This window comes from Bos grunniens, chromosome 21, assembly GCF_055505025.1.
Source record: "Bos grunniens cultivar Pamir isolate PY7600 chromosome 21, Bosgru_T2T1.0, whole genome shotgun sequence".
NCBI lineage: Eukaryota > Metazoa > Chordata > Mammalia > Artiodactyla > Bovidae > Bos > Bos grunniens.
In genome coordinates this window covers 63,143,984-63,171,566 of record NC_141185.1, presented here as the reverse complement: position 1 = coordinate 63,171,566, position 27,583 = coordinate 63,143,984, and the positions used below count along the sequence as shown (strand labels likewise).

General features: G+C 39.3%; 1 protein-coding gene across 19 annotated transcripts in view; it reads right to left on the bottom strand.

Moving 5' to 3' along the window:
- Positions 1-27,583, bottom strand: part of LRRC28 (leucine rich repeat containing 28) — a 193,982-nt gene that overhangs the window by 42,885 nt on the left and 123,514 nt on the right. For 14 of the 19 annotated variants that reach the window (XR_015150156.1, XR_015150155.1, XR_015150162.1 and 11 more), the window contains one exon: positions 17,160-17,262. The exons of the other annotated variants lie outside the window; for them this stretch is intronic. Coding sequence is in view for 8 of the 14 variants with exons in the window: in XM_086364826.1 (XP_086220952.1) it covers positions 17,160-17,262 (103 nt within the window). In the remaining 6 variants the exon portion in view is untranslated. The remainder of the gene's footprint in view (positions 1-17,159; positions 17,263-27,583) is intronic. 19 annotated transcript variants of the gene reach the window in all.

The following is a 27,583-nucleotide window of genomic DNA, read 5'->3' as shown; positions in this document are numbered from 1 at the left end:
TTGTGAAGCAAATAAATATGATAAAGGACTTTTGTCCAGACTCTATAGAGAATTTTCAAAACTCAGTAATAACACAAACACCCAAGGGAAAAAATGGGAGAAAGACTTAGACACTATATCAAAGCAGATATCTGGATGGCAAACAAAACATAAAAAGATGAACACCTTTATTCACTAGGGAAATGAAATTTTAAAATATAATGGAAATATCATTTCACACCTAGGATAAAACCTAAAAGACTTACTATTCCAAGTATTAGCAAAAATATGTAAGAACTGAAAATCTCCTTTATTATAGGTGGGAATGTAGAATGGTACGGTTATTTATTAAGTTTGTCAGTTCTTTCAAAAATTAAACATATATGTACTACATGATCCAAATACTCCACTCCTAAGTATTTATCCAAGGAAATTTAAGTCTAGGACATTTAAAAGACATTCTACATATGTTCGTAACATTTTATTGGAATAAAGCCAAGAACTAGAACCAACACAAATGTCCATGAACAAGTGAAGGGGAACAATCTGCAGAATATACATACAATGGAATTCTACATAGCAAAAAAAAAATGAACTGTTGATCCACACTATATCGTGAATAAATCTCCAAATCGTTATGCTGAGTGAAAGAAGCCAGAGTTTCATGTAAAACTCAAGAAGATACAAATTAATTGACAGTGACAGCACACAGATCCCTGGTTACCTGGAGACAGGATGAAGAGAAGGAAGGAAAAATGATTACCAAGGGGCATGAGGAAACTTTGGTGGTAGAGGATATGTTTATTATCTTAATTACAGTGATGGATTCAGAGGTATGTATGTATGTTTATACATACATATGTAAAAATTTTCCAAATTTTATATATATATATATATATATATATATATATATATGAAAGTGAAAAGTGAAAGTGAAAGCTGCTCAGTCGTGTCTGACTCTTTGCAACCCATGGACTATACAGTCCATGGAATTGTCCAGGCCAGGATACTGGAGTGGGTAGCCTTTCCCTTCTCCAGGGGATCTTCCCAACCCAGGGATTGAACCGCAGTCTCCCGAATTGCAGATGGATTCTTTACCAGCTGAGCCACAAGGGAAGACCAAGAATACTGGAGTGGGTAGCCTATACCTTCTCTAGCGGATCTTTCTGACCCAGGAATCAAACTGGAATCTCCTGCACTGCAGACAAGATTCTTTACCAACTGAGCTACTAGGGAAGCTAGCAGTTATAATATATATAAATATATATATAAATATAAATACATAAATATATATATATATATTTATAAATATATAATATATATATTTTATTGTTGTTGTTTAGTCGCTAAGTCATGTGTGACTCCTTTGAGACCCCATGGATTGTAGCTTGCCAGTTTCCTCTGTCCATGGAGTTGTCCAGGCAAGAACACTGGAGTGGGTTGCCATTTCCTTCTCTACATACATACGTTGCTAAGTCGAGTCAGTCGTGTCCAACTCTGTGCGACCCCATAGACGGCAGCCCACCAGGCTCCCCCGTCCCTGGGATTCTCCAGGTAAGAACACTGGAATGGGTTGCCATTTCCTTCTTCAATACATGAAAGTGAAAAGTGAAAGTGAAGTCGCTCAGTCCTGTCTGACTCTTAGCGACCCCATGGACTGCAGCCCACCAGGCTCCTCCGTCCATGGATTTTCCAGGCAAGAGTACTGGAGTGGGGTGCCATTGCCTTCTCCAATACATACTTTATATCTGTGCAATTTATCATATGTCAGTGTAGAATTGGGAATAAAAGCCTAACTGGGCATGGGCTGAGAGAAAATAGAAAGTGGAGAAAGTGATCTTTCTTTAAAGGGAAGCAGAAAAATAGTGGAGAAGTCAGAGAATAAAAACAAAATGTTATATGGAAGAAGTATACCATGGAGGAATATATATAGCATCATTCAGTTTACACAAAGTTAAAGACAAAACTTGAAAATACACTATATGGGGATGTATTTACATATATTAAAATCATAACTCAGTGAAAATGAATGATAAATACATAATTCAGAATAATGGCTAACCTTAGAGAAGCAGAAGGAGCATGCATAGGAGAGAACCTTATAGGGGCTTCAAAATTGTTAGTAATGTCATTTTTGTAAGCTAATGATACTTATACACACTTCCCAGGTTGCTCAGGGGTAAAGAATCCACCTGCCAGGCAGAAGACATGGGCTCAGTCCCTTGGTTGGGAAGATCCACTGGAGAAGGAAATGGCAACTTACTCTTGCCTGGGAAATCACATGGACAGAGGAGCCTGGTGGGCTACAGCCCATGAGGTCTCAAAAGAGTCAAACATGACTTTGCAACTAAACAACAACAACAGCAATGATATTTATACTGATGTGCAGGGTCAAAATATGGAAGCTTTCTCGTCAAATTTTAAGAAATGACCCTCTTACTTTAATTGATGCCAAAGAGAGTGGCCTTAAGCAGAAAGGTATCCCACGGATGCTGGTGGCCTTATAAATTCTAACTCATACCCTTACCTTAGGGAACACTGTATTCAATAAGCTATGGCTCTTCTTGCCTACAGGCCAAATTGGGCCTAGAGCTTTCTATATCCTGTAATTCCAGATACAAATGTTACTCTTCCCCAAATCTAATTCCATTCAGTTCAGTCGCTCAGTCCTGTCCGACTCTTTGAGACCCCATGAATCACAGCATGCCAGGCCTCCCTGTCCATCACCAACTCCTGGAGTTCACTCAAACTCACGTCCATTGAGTCAGTGATGTCATCAAACCATCTCATCCTCTGTCGTCCCCCTTTCCTCCTGCCCCCAATCCCTCCCAGCATCAGAATCTTTTCCAATGAGTCAACTCTTCGCATGAGGTAGCCAAAGTACTGGAGTTTCAGCTTTAGCATCATTCCTTCCAAAGAAATCCCAGGGCTGATCTCCTTTAGACCATCTGGTTGGATCTCCTTGCAGTCCAAAGGACGCTCAACAGTCTTCTCCAACACCACAGTTCAAAAGCATCAATTCTTCGGTGCTCAGCTTTCTTCATAGTCCAACTCTCACATCCATACATGACCACTGGAAAAACAATAGCCTTGACTAGATGGACCTTTGTTGGCAAAGTAAAGTAATGTCTCTGCTTTTCAATATGCTGTCTAGGTTGGTCATAACTTTTCTTCCAAGGAGTAAGCATCTTTTAATTTCATGGCTGCAGTCACCATCTGCAGTGATTTTGGAGCCCCAAAAAATAAAGTCTGACACTGTTTCCACTGTTTCCCCATCTATTTCCCATGAAGTGATGGGACCAGATGCCCTGATCTTCGTTTTCTGAATGTTGGGCTTTAAGCCAACTTTTTCACTCTCTTCTTTCACTTTCATCAAGAGGCTTTTTAGTTCTTCTTCACTTTCTGCCATAAGGGTGCTGTCATCTGCATATCTGAGGTTATTGATATTTCTCCGGGCATTCTTGATTCCAGCTTGTGCTTCTTCCAGCCCAGCATTTCTCATGATGTACTCTGCATATAATAATAAGGGTGTCAATATACAGCCTTGACGTACTCCTTTTCCTATTTGGAACCAGTCTGTTGTTCCATGTCCAGTTCTAACTGTTGCTTCCTGACCTGCATACAGGTTTCTCAAGAGGCAGGTCAGGTGGTCTGGTATGCCCAACTCTCAGAATTTCCCACAGTTTATTGTGATCCACACAGTCAAAGGTTTTGGCATAGTCAATGAAGCAGAAATAGATGTTTTTCTGGAACTCTCTTGCTTTTTCCATGACCCAGCAGATGTTGGTAATTTGATCTCTGGTTCCTCTGCCTTTTTTAAGACCAGCTTGAACATCTGGAAGTTCACGGTTCATGTATTGCTGAAGCCTGGCTTGGAGAATTTTGAGCATTACTTTACTAGTGTGTGAGATGAGTGCAATTGTGCGGTAGTTTGAGCATTCTTTGGCATTGTCTTTCTTTGGGATTGGAATAAAAACTGACCTTTTCCAGTCCTGTGGCCACTGCTGAGTTTTCCAAATTTGCTGGCATATTGAGTGCAGCACTTTCACAGCATCATCTTTCAGGATTTGAAATAGCTCCACTGGAATTCCATCACCTCCACTAGCTTTGTTCATAGTGGTGCTTTCTAAGGCCCACTTGACTTTCCATTCCAGGATGTCTGGCTCTAGGTGAGTGATCACACCATCGTGATTATCTGGGTCATGAAGATCTTTTTTGTACAGTTCTTCTGTGTATTCTTGCCACTTCTTCTTCACATCTTCTGCTTCTGTTAGGTCCATACTATTTCTGTCCTTTATTGAGCCCATCTTTGCATGCAATGTTCCCTTGGTATCTCTAATTTTCTTGAAGAGATCAAAGAGGAACCCCGGATACAGAGCACTGACTAAGGTATATGTGGACTGTGCTGAGGACCTGCCCCAACCCCTGAATTATTCAAGGGTCAACTGTACATGAAAGGGAACTAAGCACATGAAAAGGTGTTCAACATCAACAATCATTCAGCTCAGTTCAGTTCAGTCGCTCAGTCGTGTCCGACTCTTTGCGACCCCATGAATCACAGCACGCCAGGCCTCCCTGTCCATCACCAACTCCCGGAGTTCACTCAGACTCTTTAGAGAAATGCAAATTAAAACCATGAGATATTGCCCACTTACTAGAATGCCTGAAAGAAAAAAAAAAAAAAAAAAACTGACAAGGATTCTCACGAAATACACAATAACACAGTCATGTTGGAAACAGTTTGGCAGCTTTTTGTAAAGTTAAACATACACTTACCACATAACCTTGCACATGCATTCTTAGATATTACCCAAGTGGAATGAACTTATGTTCACACAAGACCCCAGATATGAATGTTTGCAGCAGCCCATGTCATTCCATTTGTACAACATTCTGGAATAGGTAAAATATAGGGATACAAAACATGCTCCTATTTCCAGGGGCTGGTGTGTCTCCTTAAGAAGAGAAGTTAATTCTCCTTAAGAAGAAAAGTTAAGGGACATTAGGGACATACTTGGGTTAAGTGAACTGTTCCAAACCTTGATAATAGTGGCCATACAATCGCATGCATTTGTGAAAATTCGTGGCATTATACACTAAAAGGGTGAACTTTTCTGTTTATAAATTACAGTTTAATAAAATGAACAAAAAACAAACAAACAGTACCATTGTGCTAAAGCACAGTCCTAGAGCCCTCTGTTCTGTTAGCTATTAGTCTTTTAGTTACTGGATTATGGGGAAATCTTAGGGGAAGGGCAGACACAGCAGCGGGGGACCTCAAGAGCTTTTAATTGAATGGCTATTCATTAACTTGTGCAGAGACACTTCAATACTGTCAATAAATTAACAGCCAGTATGGGTACAGTAGTGCAAAGCAGCTGCACGATGGCCTGTCAATGGTGTCAACATTTATATGAAATTTTCCTCAAATGTTTTTCTTTGATTTGCTACTTTGCCTTTATCTCTCATACTTTTGAAACCTCTGTTGACTCTATATGATCATATAAGCATGAGAGTCTGTAGCAGCACAACTGTGATTTTGTATGAGTATTTCTGTGTGTTAAAAAAGCATTACTCTTATGAACCATTTTGTAAAGATGAGGAAATAAATTTAAATTTTACTTTATAATTACTGTTTCTTAATATGGAGAAAATTAAGATGAGAGGACCATATCTACAATGCTATTATGCAGCATGGCCACTAAGTCTGGAAACACAGGTTAACACATAATAAATGATTCTTTTGATGACATACAATACATTGTAGGGTGATTAAATTTTTTGATCAATTTGGCTAGGCCAGGGCATCCAGATATTTGGTCAAACACCAGTTCAGATGTTTCTGTAAACGTATTTTTAAGATGGGATTAACAGTTAAATCAGCAGATTTTGAATAAAGCTGATTACCCGCTATAATGTTGAATGGGCCTTGTCTAATCAGTTGAAGACCTTTAAGAGGAAAAGACTGAGCCCTCAAGGAAAAATTCTGCTTCCAGACCGTCTTTAAACTCAAGCTGCCATATCAGTTCTTCCTTGGGTCTCTACCATGCTCTGCAAATTTCAGACTTGCCAGTGCCCACAATCATATGAGTCAGTTCTGTAAGATAAATCAATCTCCTCCCTTCCCTCTCAGTGGCCATCACCCCACCTACACACACACCCACACACACACTCTCTCTTTCTACTGGTTCTGTTGCTATGGAGAAGCCTGATACTCATGGTAAAGCATATTGTTTTCAAACTTTATAGCCATACTTTAGTATGAGAATACTGAGCAAAACCATAGAACAATAAAAACAGGATAAAAAGCAAGCAAGTGATTCATGAATAATTACTTCATACTGTTATTGCCTTAACAGCTGCTGCTCCTAATCTTACAACTGTTGATTAAACTCTACAAGGACACTGTCCAAAGAATGTAACAATAACAAAGGTTTAGAAAACTGAAAGCCATACTTTTCCTAATGCTTTTCCTAATGCTAGAAAGATAGGTTTCTGACAGAAACCGCTGAAAAGACTCACATGAACAAGTAAGTGGATCCTCATTTCACATACCGTCTAATTTCCCTTTGACAATTCTTTTAGCACAAGTTCCTATTCTTCACCACTGGCTACAAACAGCTAATTAAACTCATTTTACAAAACTCGTATTACATGCCTTCTCTGGTTAACCATGGAGAAGAGGGACAGCTCTGCAGATTGCAGGCTGTGAGGGAGGAATTCACACGAGCAGGCGTCCTTCTGCTGGTCCTGGCCAACCAACTGAGACCTCATCAGAGACTGAGTATCCACACCACTACATAGAGTGACACAGGAAAAGAAAGGGATTCTTCACCCTTGCTTTCAGGAAGCTAGTAAAGAAGCTCAAACATACAGAGGTGATTTTAGACCAAGGAGAAGAGGGAGACAGTGTATACAGTGCAGTGGTTAAGTGTGGACAATAAAGCAGATGGTAACTCTACTGCCAACTAGCTTTGTGACCTGGGACACCTTGCTTAATCTTTCTGAGCTCCAGTTTCTTTATTTCTAAGACATGTATGATATTACAAGGGTTGCTGGGAGGATTATGTGCAATACACAGATAAATCTATAAGTACACTACGTGGAACACAGTAAGGTAGAAATACTTATAGCTGTGCTTTCTTCTTATTATAATAAGTGATTCTGGGGGGTAAGATACATGCTGTGATGGTTTTCATATTAACTTGGCTTGACCACGGTACCCAGACCTTTAGTCAAATGCTAGCCTCAATGTTGCTGTGAAGGAATCTCTATTGAAACCTAAGATTAACATGATGATATTCTAGGGAAAGGGAACAGGGATTTGGCTCTTTTGGCTCTGTGAATGCACAGGGTAGACAGGGCTATTCAAACAGTTCCAGTGGCTAGAGAGTCATGTCTATGGAAGAGTACAGCAAATGGGAGAGGAGGCAGGAAAGGTACCTATCTTGAAAGTTAGTGCTGCTCATCTCAGTAAGAAGTCATCGTGAAATAGTAAAGAGAGATGGAAGCTCCATGATGTGTTCAGTTCACAATAACATGAAATAACTATTAAGTGGCAATTATTAGGCTTTGATAACTTTAATTTCTAACTCAACAGTTTTTATTTTTTTAGAATGAATGCTGAGGTGGTTACAAAAAAGATTACATTCAAATCCTTAAGTGGGTTATTAAAATGAGTTGATGCTCCAGTGGCTAAGATTCCACGTTTCAATGCAGGGAGCCCAGGTTCAATCCATGGTCAGGGAACTAGATCCCACATGCTACAACTAAGACCCAAGACAGTTAAATAAATAAAGAAATGCTTTAAAAACTGAATTGAAATCTGTTACAAATGTCAGGACCCTGGCTTAGTTACACAGACAATTTATAACAATGATCACAATTCCTTTTCAATTCAATGTTTTCAGAGCTGCCATTCAGCATGTAAACCTAAACAAGATAAATGAATAGTAACATAATTTTGCCACTAAGATTATGCTCCAAAACATATATGTACTCCAAAACATGTATTTGATTTAGCAAATTAATTCATATCCATCTTCAAACTTATCACTCCACTGACCAAAGGTTGAGAGTAAAGAATTAGTTTAAATCCCCTTACCAAAAGAACCCAAATGACTAAGTTTTATACTTCAGAAAATATACTGTCATCCACATGCTCATTATTGAGGGAACTGCTACCAGATTAACCCTTTTTAGCAAAAAAATGCTAAAGGGAAAGGGGAGAAGTGAATATGGGGAAGGAAAGAAGCTATGCCATTCTAATAGAATAAGTCTTGATTTGGATAAAGCATCTGTCCTCTTGGCAGAGTCTCTTCAAGGCTTAGTTTTGTTCCATCTGGAAACACATTTATTTTACTTTCATTTTTGAAGGATATTTTTGCTGGTTGCTAGGTTGACTGTTTTTTTCTTTGGCACTTTAAAAATATCATTCTACTGTTTCCTGGCCTTCAAAATTCGAAGGCAACAGTCTTTTGAATTATTTCTTGGTATGTAGTTTGTCATTTTTCTCTGGTTGGTTTCAAGATTTTCTTTTTACATTTGGTTTTCAGTGGCTTTGCCTGGGTATGGTTTAGTTTGTAATCTATTGCTTAGAGTTCACTTCGTTTCTTGAAAATGTAAATAGTTTCATCATATTTGGCAAGTTTTTGGACAATATTTGTTCAAACAACTTTGTTGTTATTTCTGCCCCATTTTCTCTCATTTTTTTTTTTGTCTGGCAGGTTCCCAATGATGCTGTAGTTCATTTTTGTTTTCAATCTTTTCTCGTGTTCTTCAGATTGAATCTTTTCTACTGATCTACCTTCCGAGTTCACTGACTTTTCCTCTTATACCATTCTGTGTTAAGCTCATCAAGTCAAGTTTTTACCTTCCTTGACACCAAGTTATATTTTCTTTATTCTTCACATGTTATCCAATTTTATATTGTATCCTGGACATCTTGAAAGTTATATTGTGGATACTCTGAATTCTGTTAAATTCTTTTAAATCTTAGAAGGAATGTTAGTAATTTTTAAATATGCAATTAATAAGTGCATTTGAATCAAAGTACAAACTCTTGAGTGATAGCTCAAATCACACCTCAGTTTTGTTATTTTTTTTAAATCTGTAGTTAGGCTGCTTTGTGCCTGTCCCATGGAGGTATGATTCAAGTATCTAATATTACTTGTTTTAGTTATGTAGGCAGCCCCTACACAAAAATGCACTATAATTCAAAGGATATTTTCTAGTATTTTGATTTAACTCAGAATTCGGAATGCATTTCTCATACAGACAATATAATTCAGCAGTTATATTAACAAACCATTTAACCTAAGTATTTATCCAACTTGTACCCAAACTCAGCTATAATTGCTTATTTATATAAGAAAAAGCAGAGCAGTGACTAGGTTTTCTTTGACTCATGTAATCAGACAACTGAGAAAATAAACCTGATACAGAGCCACTTTTGATATAGGTCTGGAATAGGTCTTCTGAGTAGGCAAATGTGCCAATTCCACTTTATAAAATTCTAACATGGGAGGGACTTCTCCTCTGAGGTAAAACAAAAAAGAAATAAAAGACATTTATTTCTGTAGTAACAGTAAGACAAATCCAGACAAAATAAAAACCACATTTTCCTAAGAGACTAGCAAAGAGCATGAAAGCAATCCAGGGTGGCTCCCATGCTCCTCCCCTCCTGGAAGTCTCCTCCACAAGGAACAGTGTTAACCGGTGTAATCAATAGGATATAACAGAAAGCCGGTGTGTGACTTCAAAACTAGTCATAAACAGGCACTGTGCTATAGATTTTCACCATTCTACTTTTCTCTTAGGGTATTTATTTTTTGTATTAGTTATTTTTGTATATTAGGATAAATATCTAAATGATCTTTTCTACAATTATTAGCACAGTGCTGACTTGCTACTTAATGTTCAATAATTATTTGACAAATAAACGAACATGAAATAAGGAGGAGCTACCTTTATTCACATTTCTATGAATATCAAATATAATTTTATTAGACTTCTGAGAATTCTTGAAACTGTGCAATATTTGTTAATTGCTATTTTTATACCTTTTTATATGTTTTACACCTGGTTCTCTATTTTCCTTCTGTGATGTGAATTTTATACATATATATATACATATATATCTATCTATGTATATATCCGACTTTTTAATATCATGCCATAGATCCCTAAAGCTGTACTCATTTTGCTCCAGTTTTCTTTGACTGTTAATCAGAAAAGGGTAATATGATTGTTTCAGAGAAAGCATAGTACAGCAGGAGCTGGTGTGTTCTTTATCCTAGATCTATCCCTGGGCTAGAAGCAGCATGGGATGGTGGTGGAGAACAAAGTGTGAGATTCTTCTGTTTTCAGCTTAAATATCATCTCCTTGGAAAGAATCAGCACCAGGTGTGTTTAGTTACTGACTGTTCACTTGGATCCCTAGTTAGATTATGAGGTCCACAAAGGCAGGAGGAACTGAACTGTTTGGCTCCTACACTGTACGGCCATTGCCTAGAGAATAACCAAATGGAGGAGTTGCCAAAAATATGCACTGAATAAACAACTGAACGACCATCCTCGTTCAGAATGAAGAGGTACACTTGCTAGGCCTCTGACATCCTAATGTTTTTTACACAGATTTACCTTAGAAGCTTGTTCTTCACCTTGCCCTCCTTTTCCCAAACCATCCTTCCTTTGACTTGGAATGGGAGACTCCCTTTGTATATATACAACAGACAAAAGAGATAAAAGAAGGGAGCCCCTTAATTCTGTTGTTATGACTTCAATAGTTACCATGTATTAGGATTCGATGGCTGCTGAACAACCATCAACACGAGAATGTTGGATCCCACCAAAAAAAGATACCCTGCATCCAAGGGCAAAGGAGAATCCCCAACAAGATGGTAGGAGGGGCACAGCTGCATTAAAATCAAATCTAAGACCCACCAGAGATGTTTGGAGGGCACCAACAAAACCTTGTGCCCACCAGGACCCAAGGAATGGAGCAGTGACCTCCACAAGAGACTGAGCCAGACCTGCCTTTGAGTGTTTCAGACCTCCTAAGGTGGCACGGGTCGGCAGTGACCTGCCATGGGGACAGGGCATCTGGTGCAGCAGACCTAGGAGGTGCGGCATGTGGCCTACGTGGCCTAAGTCCTCTTGGAGGAGATCACCAATAGCCCCACTATGGAGCCGCCAAGCAGGTGACTCACAAATTGGAGAACAACTATACCAAAGAAGTTCTTCTACTGTTGCAAAAGTTCTAGGGCCTGTAACAGATTGCCCAACCCGGGGATCCCACAAAGGGACTGAGAACCCCCAGGAATTTGACTTTGAAGGCCAGCAGAATTTGATTATAGAACTTCCACAGGACTGGGGAAACAGACTCTTGGAGGGCACAACAAAACTTTCTGTACACCAGGACTCAGGTGAAAGGAGCAGTGACCCCACAAGAGACTGAGCCAGACTTGCCCATGAGTGTCCGGGAGTCTCTGGCAGAGGCGTGAGTTGACAATGGCCTCCAGCAGGGTCAGGGGCACTGAACACAACAGTCCCGGGAGCTGCAGCATGCTGACAGTCCTTTTGAAGGAGGTCGCCATTACCGCCATTATCCCTACCATAGTTTGGCCTCAGGCCAAACTATAGGGAGGGAACACAGCCCCACCCATCAGCAGAAAATTGGGTTAAAGATTTACTGAGCATGGCCCTGCCCACCAGAGCAAGACCCAGTTTTCCCCACAGCCAGTCCCTCCTATCAAGAAGCTTCTACAAACCTCTTATCCTCATCCATCAGAGAGCAGACAGAATGAAAACCACAATCACAGAAAACTAACCAAACTGATGACATGGACCACAGCCTTGTCCAACTCAAAGAAACTGTGAGCCATGCCATGTAGAGCCACCCAAGATGGACAGATCATGGTCGAGAGTTCTGACACAATGTGGTCCACTGGAGAAGGGAATGGCATTCTTTAGCATTCTTACCTTGAGAACTTCATGAACAGTACAAAAAGGCAAAAAGATATGACACTGAATAGATTGGTAGGTGCCCAATATGCTACTGGAGAAGAGTGGAGAAATAATTCCAGAAGGAATGAAGAGGCTGAGCCAAAGCAGAAACAACACCGAGCTGTGGATGTGACTGTTGGTGAAAGTACAGTCTGATGCTGTAAAGAACAGTATTGCATAGGAACCTGGAAGGTTAGGTCCTGTGAATCAGGGCAAATTGGAAGTGGTCAAACAGGACATGGCGAGAGTGAACTTTGACATTTTAGTAATCAGTGAGCTAAAAAGGACCGTGATGTGTGAATTTAATTTAAATGACCATTATATCTACTACCATGGGCAAGAATCCCTTAGAATAAATGGAGAAGCCCTCACAGTTAACAAAAGAGTCCAAAATGCTTGGATGCCCCTGGGTGCAATCTCAAAAATGACAGAATGATCTCTGTTTCCAAGATAAACCATTCAAAGTCACAGCAATCCAAGTCTATGCCCCAACCACGAATGCCAAAGCAGTTGAAATTGAACTGTTCTATGAAGACGTACAAGACCTTCTAGTACTAACACCCAAAAAAGATGTCCTTTTCATCATATGGGACAGGAATGCAAAAGTAGGAAGTCAAGAGATACCTGGAGTAACAGGCAAATTTGGCCTTGGAGTACAAAACGAAGCAGGGCAAAAGCTAATTGAGTTTTGCTGAGAGAATACACTGGTCATAGCAAACACCCTCTTCCAACAACACAAGAGATTATTCTACACATGGACATCACCAGATACCAAAATACCAGTATTTGGTCAATACAGAAATCAGATTGATTATATTCTTTGTAGCTGAAGATGGAGAAGCTCTATACAGTCAGCAAAAACAAGACCAGGAGCTGACTGTGGCTCAGATCATAAACTACTTATTGAAAAATTCAGACTTAAATTGAAGAAAATATGGAGAACTACTAGGCCATTCAGGTATGACCTAAATCAAATCACTTATACAGTGGAAGTGAGAAACAGGGATTAGATCTGATAGAGTACCTGAAGAACTATGGATGGAAGTTCATAACACTGTACATGAGGCAGTGATCAAAACCATCCCCAAGAAAAAGAAATGCAAAAAGTCAAAATGGTTATCTGAGGAGGCCTTACATATAGCTGTGAAAAGAAGAGAAGCGAAAGGCAAAGGAGAAAAGGAAGGATGTATCCATCTGAATGTAGAGTTCCAAAGAAGAGCAAGGAGAGATAAGAAAGCCTTCCTCAGTAAACAATGCAAAGAAATAGAGAAAAACAACAGAATGGGAAAGACTAGAGATCTCTTTAAGAAAATTAGAGATACCAAGGGAACATTTCATGCAAAGATGGGCATAATAAAGGACAGAAATGGTATGGACTTAATAGAAGCAGAAAGGATTAAGAGGAGGTGGCAATAATACACAGAAAAACTATACAAAAAAGATTTTAATGACCCAGATATCCACGATGGTGTGATCACTCACCTAGAGCCAGACATCTTGGAGTGCAAAGTCAAGTGGGCCTTAGGAAGCATCACTATGAACAAAGTTAGTGGAGGTGATGAAATTCCAGCTGAGCTATTTCAAATCCTAAAATATGATGCTGTGAAAGTGCTGTACTCAATATGCCAGCAAATTTGGAAAACTCAGCAGTGGCCACAGGACTGGAAAAGGTCAGTTTTCATTCCAATCCCAAAGAAGGGTAATGCCAAAGAATTTTCAAACAACTGCACAACTGCACTCATCTCACACGCTAGCAAAGTAATGCTCAAAATCCTCCAAGCCAGGCTTCAGCAGTATGTGAACTGAGAACTGCCAGACAATCAAGCTGGTTTTAGAAAAGGCAGAGGAACCAGACAGAGATCAAATTATCAACAATTGTTAGATCATAGAAAAAGCAAGAGAATTTCAGAAAAACATCTACTTCTGCTTCGCTGACTATAGTAAAGCCTTTGACTGTGTGGATCACAACAAACTATGGAAAATTCTTCAAGTGATGGGAATACTAGACCACTTTACAAAGCTGCCTCTTGTGAAACCTGTATGCAGGTCAAGAAGCAACAGTTAGAACCGGACATGGAACAACAGACTGGTTCCAAATCAGGAAAGGAGTACGTCAAGGCTGTATATTATCTCACTCTGCTTATTTAACTTTGCAGACTACACCATAAGAAATGCTAGGCTGGGTGATGCACATGCTGGAATCAATATTCCCAGGAGAAATATCAATACCTTCAGAAATGCAGATACCACCATTCTTACAGCAGAAAGAGAAGAGGAACTAAAGAGCCTTTTGATGAAGGTGAAAGAGGAGAGTGAAAAAGCTGGCTTAAAACTCAACGTTCAAAAACCAAAGACCATGGCATCCAGTCCTATCACTTCATGGCAAATAGATGGGGAAACAGTGGAAACAGTGACAAACTTTATTTTCTTGGGCTCCAAAATCACTGCAGATGGTAATTGCAGCCATGAAATTAAGATGCTTGTTCCTTGGAAGAAAAGCTATGACAAACTCAGACAGCATGCTAAAAAGCAGAGACATTACTTTGCGAACAAAGGTCCGTCTAGTCAAGGATATGGTTTTTCCAGTAATCATGTATGGATGTGGGAGCTGGACTGTGAAGAAAGCTGAGCACCGAAGAACTGATGCTTTTGAATTGTGGTGTTGGAGAAGACTCTTGAGAGTCCCTTGGACTGCAAGGAGATCCAACCAGTCCACCCTAAAGGAAATCAAACCTGATTATTCATTAGAAGAACTGACGTTGAAACTGAAGCTCCAATACTTTGGCACCTGATGTGAAGAGCCAACTCATTAGAAAAGACCCTGATGCTGGGAAAGATTGAAGGCAGGAGGAGAAGGGGATGACAGAGGACAAGATGGTTGGATGCCCTCACTGACTCAATGGGCGTGAGTTTGAGCAAGCTACAGAGATGGTTAAGGACAGGGAAGCCTGGCGTGGTGTAGTCCCTGGGGTCACAAAGAGTCAGACACAACTAATTGACTGAACAACATTAGAATTTTGAATACGTTTTTGCATAGAAATATTTTATAAGTAAGTATAACTTTCGGGATGCAAAATGGATTAAATGACCATTTAATGAGCTGGCTAGGAGTATAACCACCAATACTGCTTCTGTACAAAATGCATTCTGAGTTAAACCAATAGATTAAAAATACCTTTTGGATCACATTTCATTGGCACATGGGATTGTCAACACTCCAAAAAACCACTAATATTAGAAAACTGATTGCTTGATAACTTCCCTTTTAATAATTTTATCTTCTTATTATTACTACCAAAGGAATATGCTGCTGCTGCTGCTGCTGCTGCTGCTGCTGCTGCTGCTAAGTCGCTTCAGTCGTGTCCGACTCTGTGCGACCCCATAGACGGCAGTCCACCAGGCTCCTCCGTCCCTGGGATTCTCCAGGAAAGAACACTGGAGTGGGTTGCCATTTCCTTCTCCAAGGAATATGCTAATAATAATAAAAAGTGTAGACTATCTGCTAGTAATTGGCATATTTTACCTTACTATTTATTTTCTCAAAGATGTGAAGCTCTCATAAAATTCACTAACTGTGCTACTAGATGCCAAGTCAACAACGAAAATATATTTTTAAAAAGTGCAGGGGTTGGGGGTAGAATTCCCTGGTGGTCCTGTGGTTAGGACTCAGTGTTTTCTCTGCCATGGGCCCAGGTTCAGTCCCTGGTCAGAGAACTAAGATTCTGCAAGTCATATGGTGTGGCCAAAAATTAAAAATGAATACAAGGAAATACGTATCTCTCAACTTGGCACAAATAGAACCTGGTGGAAGTCAGTAACAGCTATATCTAAACGTCAAAAAGCACTTACTCTTTATCTCAAGTAAGAGCTATTCCTTAATTGTGTAGAAATTTTAGATCATATTACAGTGCAGTCTCTGAAGGCTTTGGTGCAGAAAAAACTCCCTTCAGCCTTGGAGCCTGCTTGCATCATTACATGCATCTTGGTGATTGAGGGTATTTTGCTCATCACTTGGAAAAATTAGGCTATATTACAGATATTTTAAGAACTTATTAGGATTAATGAGTGAGTAGTAGCACAGCTGTCATATGATCAGCTGCAGAAAAATCACTGAGCTAAAAACTCTACCACATATTCTACTATCTGTTCTTCATAGAAAGTTCTGGAATATATCTCTGAGCTTATATTTCATCAGCCTGCACAGGCACTGAATTCATCTAGGGCTCTTCCAAGATAACAAGTGCATAATTTTTCCTAGGGGAAGGGCACTACTTCTAGGATTACCCTCTCTGGAGCAATCACTGTTCAGGGCCCATCCCCTGGAGCCAGGCCAGCAGGGGAATGGCTGTCTCTATGTACAGGCTTATTTTCATCCCTTTTCTTGCCAGAAATACACAGAGTATGAGTCAGGTTATTCAAGATGTTTGAAATTATAAAGAGAGAGTCAACATGCTGGCTAAGTAGCCTCAGAGGTGTTCCAAGTATCCTGTGGCTGCTTAAGTGAGGAAAGTGAGGCAGTCAAAAGCTGGTCCTGGCAGCTGAACTGTCCTGTTTTAAGCCTATGCCACTCTGGGAACCACTTCAGGGTGGTTCTGTCTCACTGCTATAGAAGGAGAAGCTGACATTATCTTTCTAATAGCCTAACTGAGAAGGAAAGATTAATGCTGTCCTGAAAATAAAAGTTCTTCATTTCCTATTAACTGAAACATCTGCTTTGGTCGCTGGAATCATGATTTGTATTGAGGGACTATTTAAAATTGTCAAGCTGTAAATATTTTCAATTGGTAAAGTCCCAGCGTAGTAAAATTGTCATTGCAATGGAAGGAAAAGAAAAACTTTTACATTAACGCTGATTCCTCCAGTATTTGTGACTGAAACTACTGAGTTTATAATGGTATGCATTAATTAATTTTTCTTTTACCTGGAAAACAACAAATAATTGACCAAATTTATAACTTACTAACTAAACTCAAAATAAAATATTCTAAATGCTTGTTTAATATTTTTGGTTTCGAAGGGTAGTTGGTTTAGCATGTTAAGTCTCAAAACAAAATTGAACAGGATTATCAAAAGTCATACATCTATTTTTGAGTTTTATCAGGGCTAAGTACTGAAGTAGAAATAAAGCTAGCAAAAGAGCTGAGTATTAGTATAAAATGTGAAATCGGCCTTACCCACTGCACCCAATGACTTTGTTGTACAGAAAGGATGGCAAGCCTTTCAGATGAATGTTGTTATCCACGTACACGTATTGAAGTTCTCGAGATCGACCTAAATCTGGGTTAGAAAGAAAAGTGCTATGATTCTTATAATATATACCAATATAATGTGAAACATGAAATTTAATAAATAATGTTAGAATAATTTAAAATTTCTACTCTGGAAGAAAAAATGTTGCAGATTTAACTAGGCGTGAAATTAAGTCAGCTGCAATATGAGATTCTACATCAGAAAACATGACTGTTGAAAAAAATCACTCAACCCACCTGAACTTTTGAGTATTTAAACTGTAAAATGAGGACTGGTAATAGAATATTATCAGATTTCCTTCCCATACAAAAATTCTATGACTTTTAATGAATAACTTCTATTTATTAAGCTTGTTATGAAAGTGTTAGTCCCTCAGTCATGTCTGACTCTTCACAACCCCAATGGACTATAGGCCGCCAGGCTCCTCTGTCTGTGGGCTTTCCCAGGCAAGAATACTGAGGTCAGTTGCCATTTCCTCCTCCAAGGGATCTTCTTGACCCAGGGATAATAAACAATTTATATTTATTTATTAAGTTTTTATAGGTCATTTATTTAGTTTCATTTTTCTCCATAAGAAAAAGCGCCATACGAACTAAGATGGCAGGTCAGCCCAAATGACGTCTAGTTCTGCCCCAATATCAAGATTTACTGTGTCTCACTTCCCCTTGGCAGAAAGATGATAGAAGGGATTCCAGAGCTAGGGATCAAGCAGGCCCTGCCTGGGCAGGGCCTCAGGAGCCAGCTGGTGTAGGAATGGGTGGAACTGCCCATGGCTGCAGGGGGAGGAAGGAGCAGCTGCTGCTGCCGCTGCTGCTGCCGCTGCTGCTAAGTCGCTTCAGTCCTGGCCGACTCTGTGCGACTCCGTAGACGGCAGCCCACCAGGCTCCGCCGTCCCTGGGATTCTCCAGGCAAGAACACTGGAGTGGGTTGCCATTTCCTTCTCCAAGGCATGAAATTGAAAAGTGAAAGTGAAGTAGCTCAGTTGTGTCCCACTCCTAGTGACCCCATGGACTGCAGCCCACCAGGCTCCTCCGTCCTTGGGATTTTCCAGGCAAGAGTACTGGAGTGGGGTGCCATCGCCTTCTCCTAGGAAGGAGCAGAGGGAATCCGAAATCCCAGTCTTCAGTGAGGTGTGGGGTGCAGCTGGATGGACAAGACCTGCAGGCCAGGGAGCCGGGGTGGGAATGGGTTTATACCAGGAATAGGAAGAGATGGGAAAGGGAGCCCAAAGAGAAGAATCTGCAGGAGGAATAAGTATGCAGAATGAAGGCGACTCCAGAAGTCTCTCACAGGTAGCTGGGCATCACTGACTCAAGGGACATGAGTTTGAGCAAACTCCGGGAGACAGTGAAGGACAGGGAAGCCTGGCATGTTGCAGTCCCTAGGGTCATAAAGAATCGGACACAACTTAGGGACAGAACAACAATAAAGCCGGGTAAAGGGGTGCAAAGCCTAGAGTATCTGCTTGTGAAAATAAATAGGAAATAGGCTGAAGGAGCTCTCTTTTCCCCTGTCCTTCCAAAGTTAGGATAGACAAAGGCCCAGATAGCTAAATTAGCATCTTTAATTTAAGGTTCTTAAGCATATTTACATTTCAAAAGAAAACCCATTTACCCAGTAGGGATCTTTTAGGCACTTCAGTAGGCCTTGGGGATTCAGATATGAACATGATATTGAGGACAGGCATTAAAAATGGTTAACTGTAATACAACATGATCATTGCTATTAGAGAGGCTTGTCTAAGTCTTATGGTTTCACAGGTGGGTTCTGGACAATTTATTACATAAAGTAGGGGGTGCATAATACAAGATTGAGGTAAGGAAGGGTTTGTCATGGACGAGGGCAGGAAATGGTGAACACTACCTTCTCTTTTCCACTACAAATCTTATCACAGTCATCTTGCCCAGGATTAGCCCTGGGGCAAGTTACAAAAAGAGGAACCAAAACTGGAAGCACTGGAAACTGACAACAAAAGGGCAAGTGGGAACTCTTACAGAGAAAAAAGAATTACTAGGCTAGAGATGCCCTTTCCCAGTGGTGGGTTTTAAGATATCTAACAAACACAATACTGGAATGCAAAAATAGTAAGTCAAGAAATACCTGGCTGCTGCTAGTTCACTTCAGTCCTGTCCGACTCTGTGCGACCCCATAGATGGCAGCCTACCAGGCTCCCCCGTCCCTGGGATTCTCCAGGCAAGAATACTGGAGCGGGTTGCCATTTCCTTCTCCAAGGCATGAAAGTGAAGTCGCTCAGTCGTGTCCAGACTCTTAGCGACCCCATGGACTGCAGCCTACCAGGCTCCTCCATCCATGGGATTTTCCAGGCAAGAGTACTGGAGTGGGTTGCCATTGCCTTCTCCAAGAAATACCTGGAGTAACAGGCAAATTTGGCCTTGGAGTACAGAATGAGGCAGGGCAAAGGCTAACAGAATATTGCCAAGAGAACGCACTGGTCATAGCAAACAGCCTCTTCCAACAACACAAGAGAAGCCTCTACACACGGACATCACCAGATGGTCAATACCGAAATCAGACTGATTATATTCTTTGCAGTCAAAGATGTAGAAGCTCTATACAGTCAGTAAAAACAAGACCAGGAGCTGACTGTGACTCAGATCATGAAGTCCTTATTGCCAAATTCAGACTTAAATTGAAGAAAGTAGGGAAAATCACTAGATTTAGGTCAGGTATGACCTAAATCAAATCCCTTATGATTATACGGTGGAAGTGAGGAATAGATTCAATGGATTAGATTTGACAGACAGAGTACCTGAAGAACTACAGATAGAGGTTCATGACATTGTACAGGAGGCAGGGATCAAGACCATCCTTAAGAAAAAGAAGTGCAAAAAGGCAAAATGGTTTTCTGCGGAGGCCTTACAAATAGCTGTGAAAAGAAGAGAAGCGAAAAGGAAAGATACCCATTTGAATTCAGAGTTCCAAAGAAGAGCAAGGAGAGATAAGAAAGCCTTCCTCAGCAATCAATGCAAAGAAATAGAGGAAAACAACAGAATGGGAAAGACTAGAGATCTCTTCAAGAAAATTAGAGATACCAAGGGAACATTGCATGCAAAGATGAGCACAATAAAGGACAGAAATGGTATGGACCTAACAGAAGCAGAAGATGTGAAGAAGTGGTGGCAAGAATACACAGAAGAACTATACAAAAAAGACCTTCACGACCCAGATAATCACGATGGTGTGATCACTCACCTAGAGTCAGACATTCTGGAATGTGAAGTCCAGTGGGCCTTAGGAAGCATCACTATGAACAAAGCTAGTGGAGGTGATGGAATTCCAGTGGAGCTATTTCAAATCCTGAAAGATGATGCTGTGAAAGTGCTGCACTCAATATGCCAGCAAATTTGGAAAACTCAGCAGTGGCCACAGGACTGGAAAAGGTCAGTTTTCATTCCAATCCCAAAGAAAGGCAATGCCAAAGAATGTTCAAACTACTGCTGCATAATTGTACTCATCTCATATGCTAGCAAAGTAATGCTCAAAATTCTCCAAGCCAGGCTTCAACAGTATCTGAACCATGAACTTTCAGATGTTCAAGTTGAATTTAGAAAAGGCAGAGGAACCACAGATCAAATTGTCAACATCCGCTGAATCATCAAAAAAGCAAAAGAGTTCTAGAAAAGCATCTACTTCTGCTTTATTGACTATGCCAAAGCCTTTGACGGTATGGATCACAATACACTGTGGAAAATTCTGAAAGAGATGGGAATACCAGACCACCTTACCTGCCTCCTGAGAAATCTGTATGCAGGTCAGGAAGCAACAGTTAGAACTGGACATGGAACAACAGACTAGTTCCAAATAGGGAAAGGAGTATGTCAAGGCTGTATATTGTCACCCTGCTTATTTAACTTATATGCAGAGTAGTACATCATGCGAAATGCCAGGCTGGATGAAGGACAAGCTGGAATCAAGATTGCTGGGGGCAATATCAATAACCTCAGATGTGCAGATGACACAACCCATATGGCAGAAAGCAAAGAACTAAAGAGCCTCTTGATGAAAGTGAAAGAGGAGAGTGAAAAAGTTGGCTTAAAACTCAACATTCAGAAAATTAAGATCATGGTATCTGGTCCCATCACTTCATGATAAATAGATGGGGAGACAGTAGAAATAGTGGCAGACTTTATTTTTGGGGGGCTCCAAAATCACTGCAGATGGTGACTGCAGCCATGAAATTAAAAGACGCTTACCCACACAGCATATTAAAAAGCAGAGACATTGCTTTGCCAACAAAGGTCTGTCTAGTCAAAGCTATAATTTTTCCAGTAGTCATGTATGGATGCGAGGGTTGAACTATAAAGAAAGTTGAGCAACGAAGAATTGATGCTTTTGAACTGTGGTGTTGGAGGAGACTCGAGAGTCCCTTGGACTGCAAGGAATCCAACCAGTGCATCCTAAAGGAAATCAGTCATGAATATTCTTTGGAAAGACTGATGCTGAAGCTGAAAGTCCAATACTTTGGCCACCTGATGTGAAGAACTGACTCATTTGAAAAGACCCCGATGCTGGGAAAGATTGAAGGTGGGAGGAGAAGGGGATGACAGAGGATGAGATGGTTGGATGGCGTTGCCGACTCAATGGAGATGAGCTTGAGTAAAATCCGGGATAGATTGGTGATAGACAGGGAGGCCTGGTATGCTGCAGTCCATGGGGTCGCAAAGAGTCAGACACAACTGAGCGACTGAACTGAACTGAGCAAACAGAACCGATTTCTGCTGTCGATTTTGTGATTTCAGAGTAACTCACAAAGGGCATTGTGGCTTTCTTTTTGGTGTTTCTCTTGGATCACTTCTTCAGGAAGACAACTCCTTTCCACGAAGGCCCTAAAGCAGCTTTACTTGAGAGGAATGAGACCTCCAGCCAATATCCATGTGAGTAAACAGTCTTGGAAGCACCTCTGCAAACTCCAGGTCAAGTCTTCACAACTCTAAACTAAAAATCCTGTTCCTTCTCCAAATTTTGCCCATTAATTTTACCATTCATCAATGGATCTTGTTTGTAACAATTATAACGTAGTATTTACTTAGTGGTGATTTTCAATTACAATCTTTCTAAAGGTCTACATTTATTAATTGGAATTCTTATGTAAGGAAGAATAATCCCTCCTCCCCCATTTATTTGATTTTTATATTGGTATGGATTCAAGGACATTTATTTTATTTTAAGGACTAAAAACCCACTACCATTGTTGTTTATTGTGTTGGCTAAAATGTTCCAGTTTTGGCAACCAGGAACACTTAAAATTGGTCTTTTCATTCTTTAAACAAGTTTTCATCCTTTTTTGAGTATTGCCATACTTTCCAGGAGCAAAAGATATTCCAAGTTCAAACTGCACTTTCCCTGCTCTAGTCTTGAAATCAATTACTTCTCCAAGGAGCTTTAATTCCTTTAATTAAGGGAATTAAATTAAATTAAATTATGGGGTATGGTATCTAGAAACCAACATCTGAGTGCTAGATGTGCCCCTTACTATAAGAGTGCCACTGCTTCTAGGATCCATAAGTAGGCAGATTTATAAAACATACGTATATATACCAATCCATGCACACATATTCAACTCTATTGTTGGAAGTGTACCTTCAGTATACATTCCAAGCAGTGGACTTGCTGGGTCAAAAGGTAAATACGTGTATAGAGTCCTTGGTATTTCCCTCCAGAGGAATTACACCAGTTTACATTCTCTTCATCATGTATGAAAGCATTGGCTTTCCCACAGTCTCTTCAACTTCTAAAACATGCTGTCTTAGTTTGAACATGTATTTTTTTCTTTTTCTTTTCTAGATTACAAAAGTGTCATAAGTTTACAGGAGATTTGGAAAATACAGAACAAAGTTACATATAGTTCACTATATATTACAATAATTTTTAAGTAGATAAATTAGGATATTTAGTTACAGTTTCAGTATCAAACTCTCAAAAATCAATAGAATGAATAGACAGAAAAGTAGAAGGATAAAGTAGACTTGAAAAGCATAGTGAACCAATTCAACATAATTAAGATTTATGTAATTTCCACACAATAGCAGGAGAAAAATTCTGTTCAACTTTCCATAGACTATAAACCAGAAGACAGTGGAACATATTCAGGGATAACATAAGGTGTAAAAATTTCATGGTCTAAAGATATTGAAATCATACAGAGTCTGTTCTCTTATCACTGTGGAATTACGTTAGAAATCAGTACCAAAAGATATTTGAAAATAACCCACATACTTTCAAGTGCAATGTGACATTTAGCAACAGAGACCTTTGACTTAGCCATTGAAAGCCTCAATAAAGTTAAAAGACTGAAAAAACAGAGGGTGATTGCAGACAAGAAAGCATTTAAATGAGAAATTAATATCAAGGATACCTTACAAACCCCATGAATTTGGAAATTAAACATCCACTTTTAAATGATGGGTATATCTGAGAGGTCTAACAAGGAAAATTAGAAAATATTTGTAACAGAGTAAAAACAAAAAGAATTAATCAGAATTTGTTGCATGCAGCTGAAGCTGTGCAGTGCAACTAAATACAATGTGGAATCTTGAATAAGGTATGAGAACAAATAATGGAAACTAGCATAAAAGTCCATTAAATTTGAACAAACTCTGTACTTTAGTTAATAATATTGTATTACATGTTACTTTCTTGCGTTTTTGTTTTTTTTTTTAACAACATAGTATTTCTTTATATTCTCAGAATTGGAACAGAAGTTTCAAGCCTCATTCAATTTTCTTTTTAAATCACCCAAATAATAAGCTTTCTAGGCTTTAGCAATAAAAAGTCTAGTAGACCAGATGCCAGAATAAATGGAATTACATCAAAGTTTTGATTGACTATTAATTAGAACTAACATACAATTGCACTCATCTCACATGCTAGTAAAGTAATGCTCAAAATTCTCCAAGCCAGGCTTCAACAATACATGAACCGTGAATTTCCAAATGTTCAAGGAGGTTTTAGAAAAGGCAGAGGAACCAGAGATCAAATTGCCAACTACCGCTGGATCATGGAAAAAGCAAGAGAGCTCCAGAAAAACATCTATTTCTGCTTTATTGACTATGCCAAAGCCTTTGGCTGTGTGGATCACAACAAACTGTGGAAAATTCTTAAAGAGATGGGCATACCAGACCACCTGATCTGCCTCTTGAGAAATCTGTATGCAGGTCAGGAAGCAACAGTTAGAACTGGACATGGAACAACAGACTGGTTCCAAATAGGAAAAGGAGTACGTCAAGGCTGTATATTGTCACCCTGCTTATTTAACTTATATGCAGAGTACATCATGAGAAACGCTGGGCTGGAAGAAGCACAAGATGGAATCAAGATTGCCAGGAGAAATATCAATAACCTCAGATATGCAGATGACACCACCCTTATGGCAGAAAGTGAAGAAGAACTAAAGAGCCTCTTGATGAAAGTAAAAGAGGAAAGTGAAAAAGTTGGCTTAAAGCTCAACATTCAGAAAACGAAGATCATGGCATCTGGTCCCATCACTTCATTGGAAATAGATGGGGAAACGAGGAAACAGTGGCTGACTTTATTTTTGGGGGGCTCCCAAATCACTGCAGATGGTGATTGCAGCCATGAAATTAAAAGACTCTTACTCCTTGGAAGGAAAGTTATGACCAACCTAGACAGCATATTAAAAAGCAGAGACATTACTTTGTCAACAAAGGTCTGTCTAGTCAAGGCTATGGTTTTTCCAGTGGTCATGTATGGATGTGAGAGTTGGACTGTGAAGAAAGCTGAGCACTGAAGAATTGATGCTTTTGAACTGTGGTGTTGGAGAAGACTCTTGAGAGTCCCTTGGACTGCAAGGAGATCCAACCAGTCCATCCTAAAGGAGATCAGTCCTCAGTGTTCATTGGAAGGACTGATGTTGAGGCTGAAACTCCAATATTTTGGCCACCTGATGTGAAGAGCTGACTCATTTGAAAAGACTCTCATGCTGGGAAAGATTGAAGGTGGGAGGAGAAGGGGATGACAGAGGATGAGATGGTTGGATGGCATCACCAACTCAATGGACATGAGTTTGAGTGAACTCTGGGTGTTGGTGATGGACATGGAGGCCTCAAAGAGTCAGACATGACTGAGCAACTGAACTGAACTGAACTAAAGCATTACATTCAAACTTAGTCAAACAAGTGGAGCTAAAAATGTCAAATTTTTTAGCTAAGGAAAATCTCGTTTCCTAAAATATATTATACATACTAGACACACACACATACCACACACAAAATCTTTTCTCCTATACTTGATAAAGGCTTGAACAAGAACAACAAAAAAAGAAACTGGAAAATAATAACTAAATGAAATGAGAGCACTGAATATAAAATAGAAAAAGTAAAACAAACTAGATGAAAGCAAAAGATCATCATACAGTCCAGTTGTTTTTAAACAATTTAGAATCATATTTGGAGCTTTGGAGAAAAAAACACTACCTGGGCACTCAATAGTTTTCAAAAAAATTCCAAGATAATTCTAATGTGCATCTGGATTTTAAAAAGTGGTATCAGGTTTTTCTATTAAATGGTAGTTTTAGTGATATAGAATTCTATTATTATCTGTTGACTAATCATAATAAATGGTATTAAATAATAAATAAATTACATAAATAATTAAATACATACATAAAAAAATTAAAGAAATTACATAATCACAACAGTAAAAGACATTTATCAGTTTTCATAATCAATAGTCAAAGAAGAAAATAAAAGATAATCACAACTGCAAGCCATAATGGAAACATTATAAACCAAAAAATATTAAATAATTACATACAATTTAGGGGGTTAAGTAGTGGGATGTGGTAAATGGAAGTGCATACATGCACATGTTTTCATCTACCCAGCCAGTCTATGTCTTTTGGTTGGTGCAATTAATCCATTTACATTAAGGCAATTATTAACATATGGCAAGCCCCTAGTATTTCTGCCTGGGAAATCCCACAGAGTAGCCTGGCAGACTAGAGTCTATGGGGTCACAAGAGTGGGACATGACCCAGTGACCAAACAACAACAACAATGATCCTATTACTTTTCTTAACTGTTTCTGATTTTTTTGTAGGTCTTTTCCTTCTCTTTTGTTTCCTGCCTAAAGAAGTTTCTTTAGCATTTGTTGTAAAGCTGGTTTTGTGGCAGCACTGCCCACCAGAGCAAGACTCAGTTTTTCCCACTACCAGTCCCTCCCCTCAGGAGGCTTACCCAAGCCTGTTAACGTCATCCAACAGACAGCAGACATAAGAAGCAACAGTTACAACCCCCAGCCCATCAGAATGAAAACCACATCAACAGAAAGCTAACCAAAATGAAAAGGCAGAGGATTATGCCCTAGATGAAGGGACAAGATAAAAGCCCAGAAAAACAACTAAATGAAGTGGAGAGAGGCTGCCTTCTGAAAAAAGAATTCAGAATAATGATAGTGAATTCTCGATCTCGGAAAAAAGAATGGAGAAAATGCAAGAAATGTTCGAGAAAGACCTAGAAGAATTAAAGAACAAACAGAGATGAATAATACACTAGAAGGAATCAAAAGCAGAATAACTGAGGCAGAAGAACAGATAAGTGACCTGAAGACAGAATGGTGGAAATCACTGCCACTAAACAGAATATTAAAATAAAGAATGAAAAAAAAAAAAAAAAATGAAGACAGCCTAAGAGATCTCTGGGACGACATTAAACACACTAACATTTGCATCATAGGGGTCCCAGAAGGAGAAGAAAGACAGAAAAGACCCGAGAAAATATTTGAAGAGATAACAGCTGAAAACTTCCTTAACACAGGAAAGGAAAAAGTCAACCAAGTCTAGGAAGCACAGAAAGTCCCAGGCAGGATAAACCCGAGGAGGAACACTCCAAGACACATAGTAATCAAACTGACAAAAATTAAAGATGAAGATAACATATTAAAAGCAATGAGGTAAAAATTACAAGTAACATAAAAGGGAACTCCCATAAGGTCATCAGCTGATTTCTCACCAGAAACTCTACAAGTCAAAAGGGAATGGAACAAAATATTTAAATTGATAAAAGGAAAAACATACAACCAAGCATACTCAGTAAGACTTTCATTCAGATTTGAAGGAGAAATCAAAAGCTTTACAGACATGCACATATGTTAAAATGGAATAATAGTGCCTAATCCCTCAACTTTATCAAGTTGTTAAAATTGAAGGTGAAAGTAATCTGTGAAATTTAAACGACTATACAGTATGTTGTTTAAGCATAAGAATTTTTAAATAATTGCCACAATAATATGTACTGCTACTTTAGTAAACATGTATAAACATATCTACTAGTATAAAAGGGTATAAATTTATAAAACACAGATGGGAAAA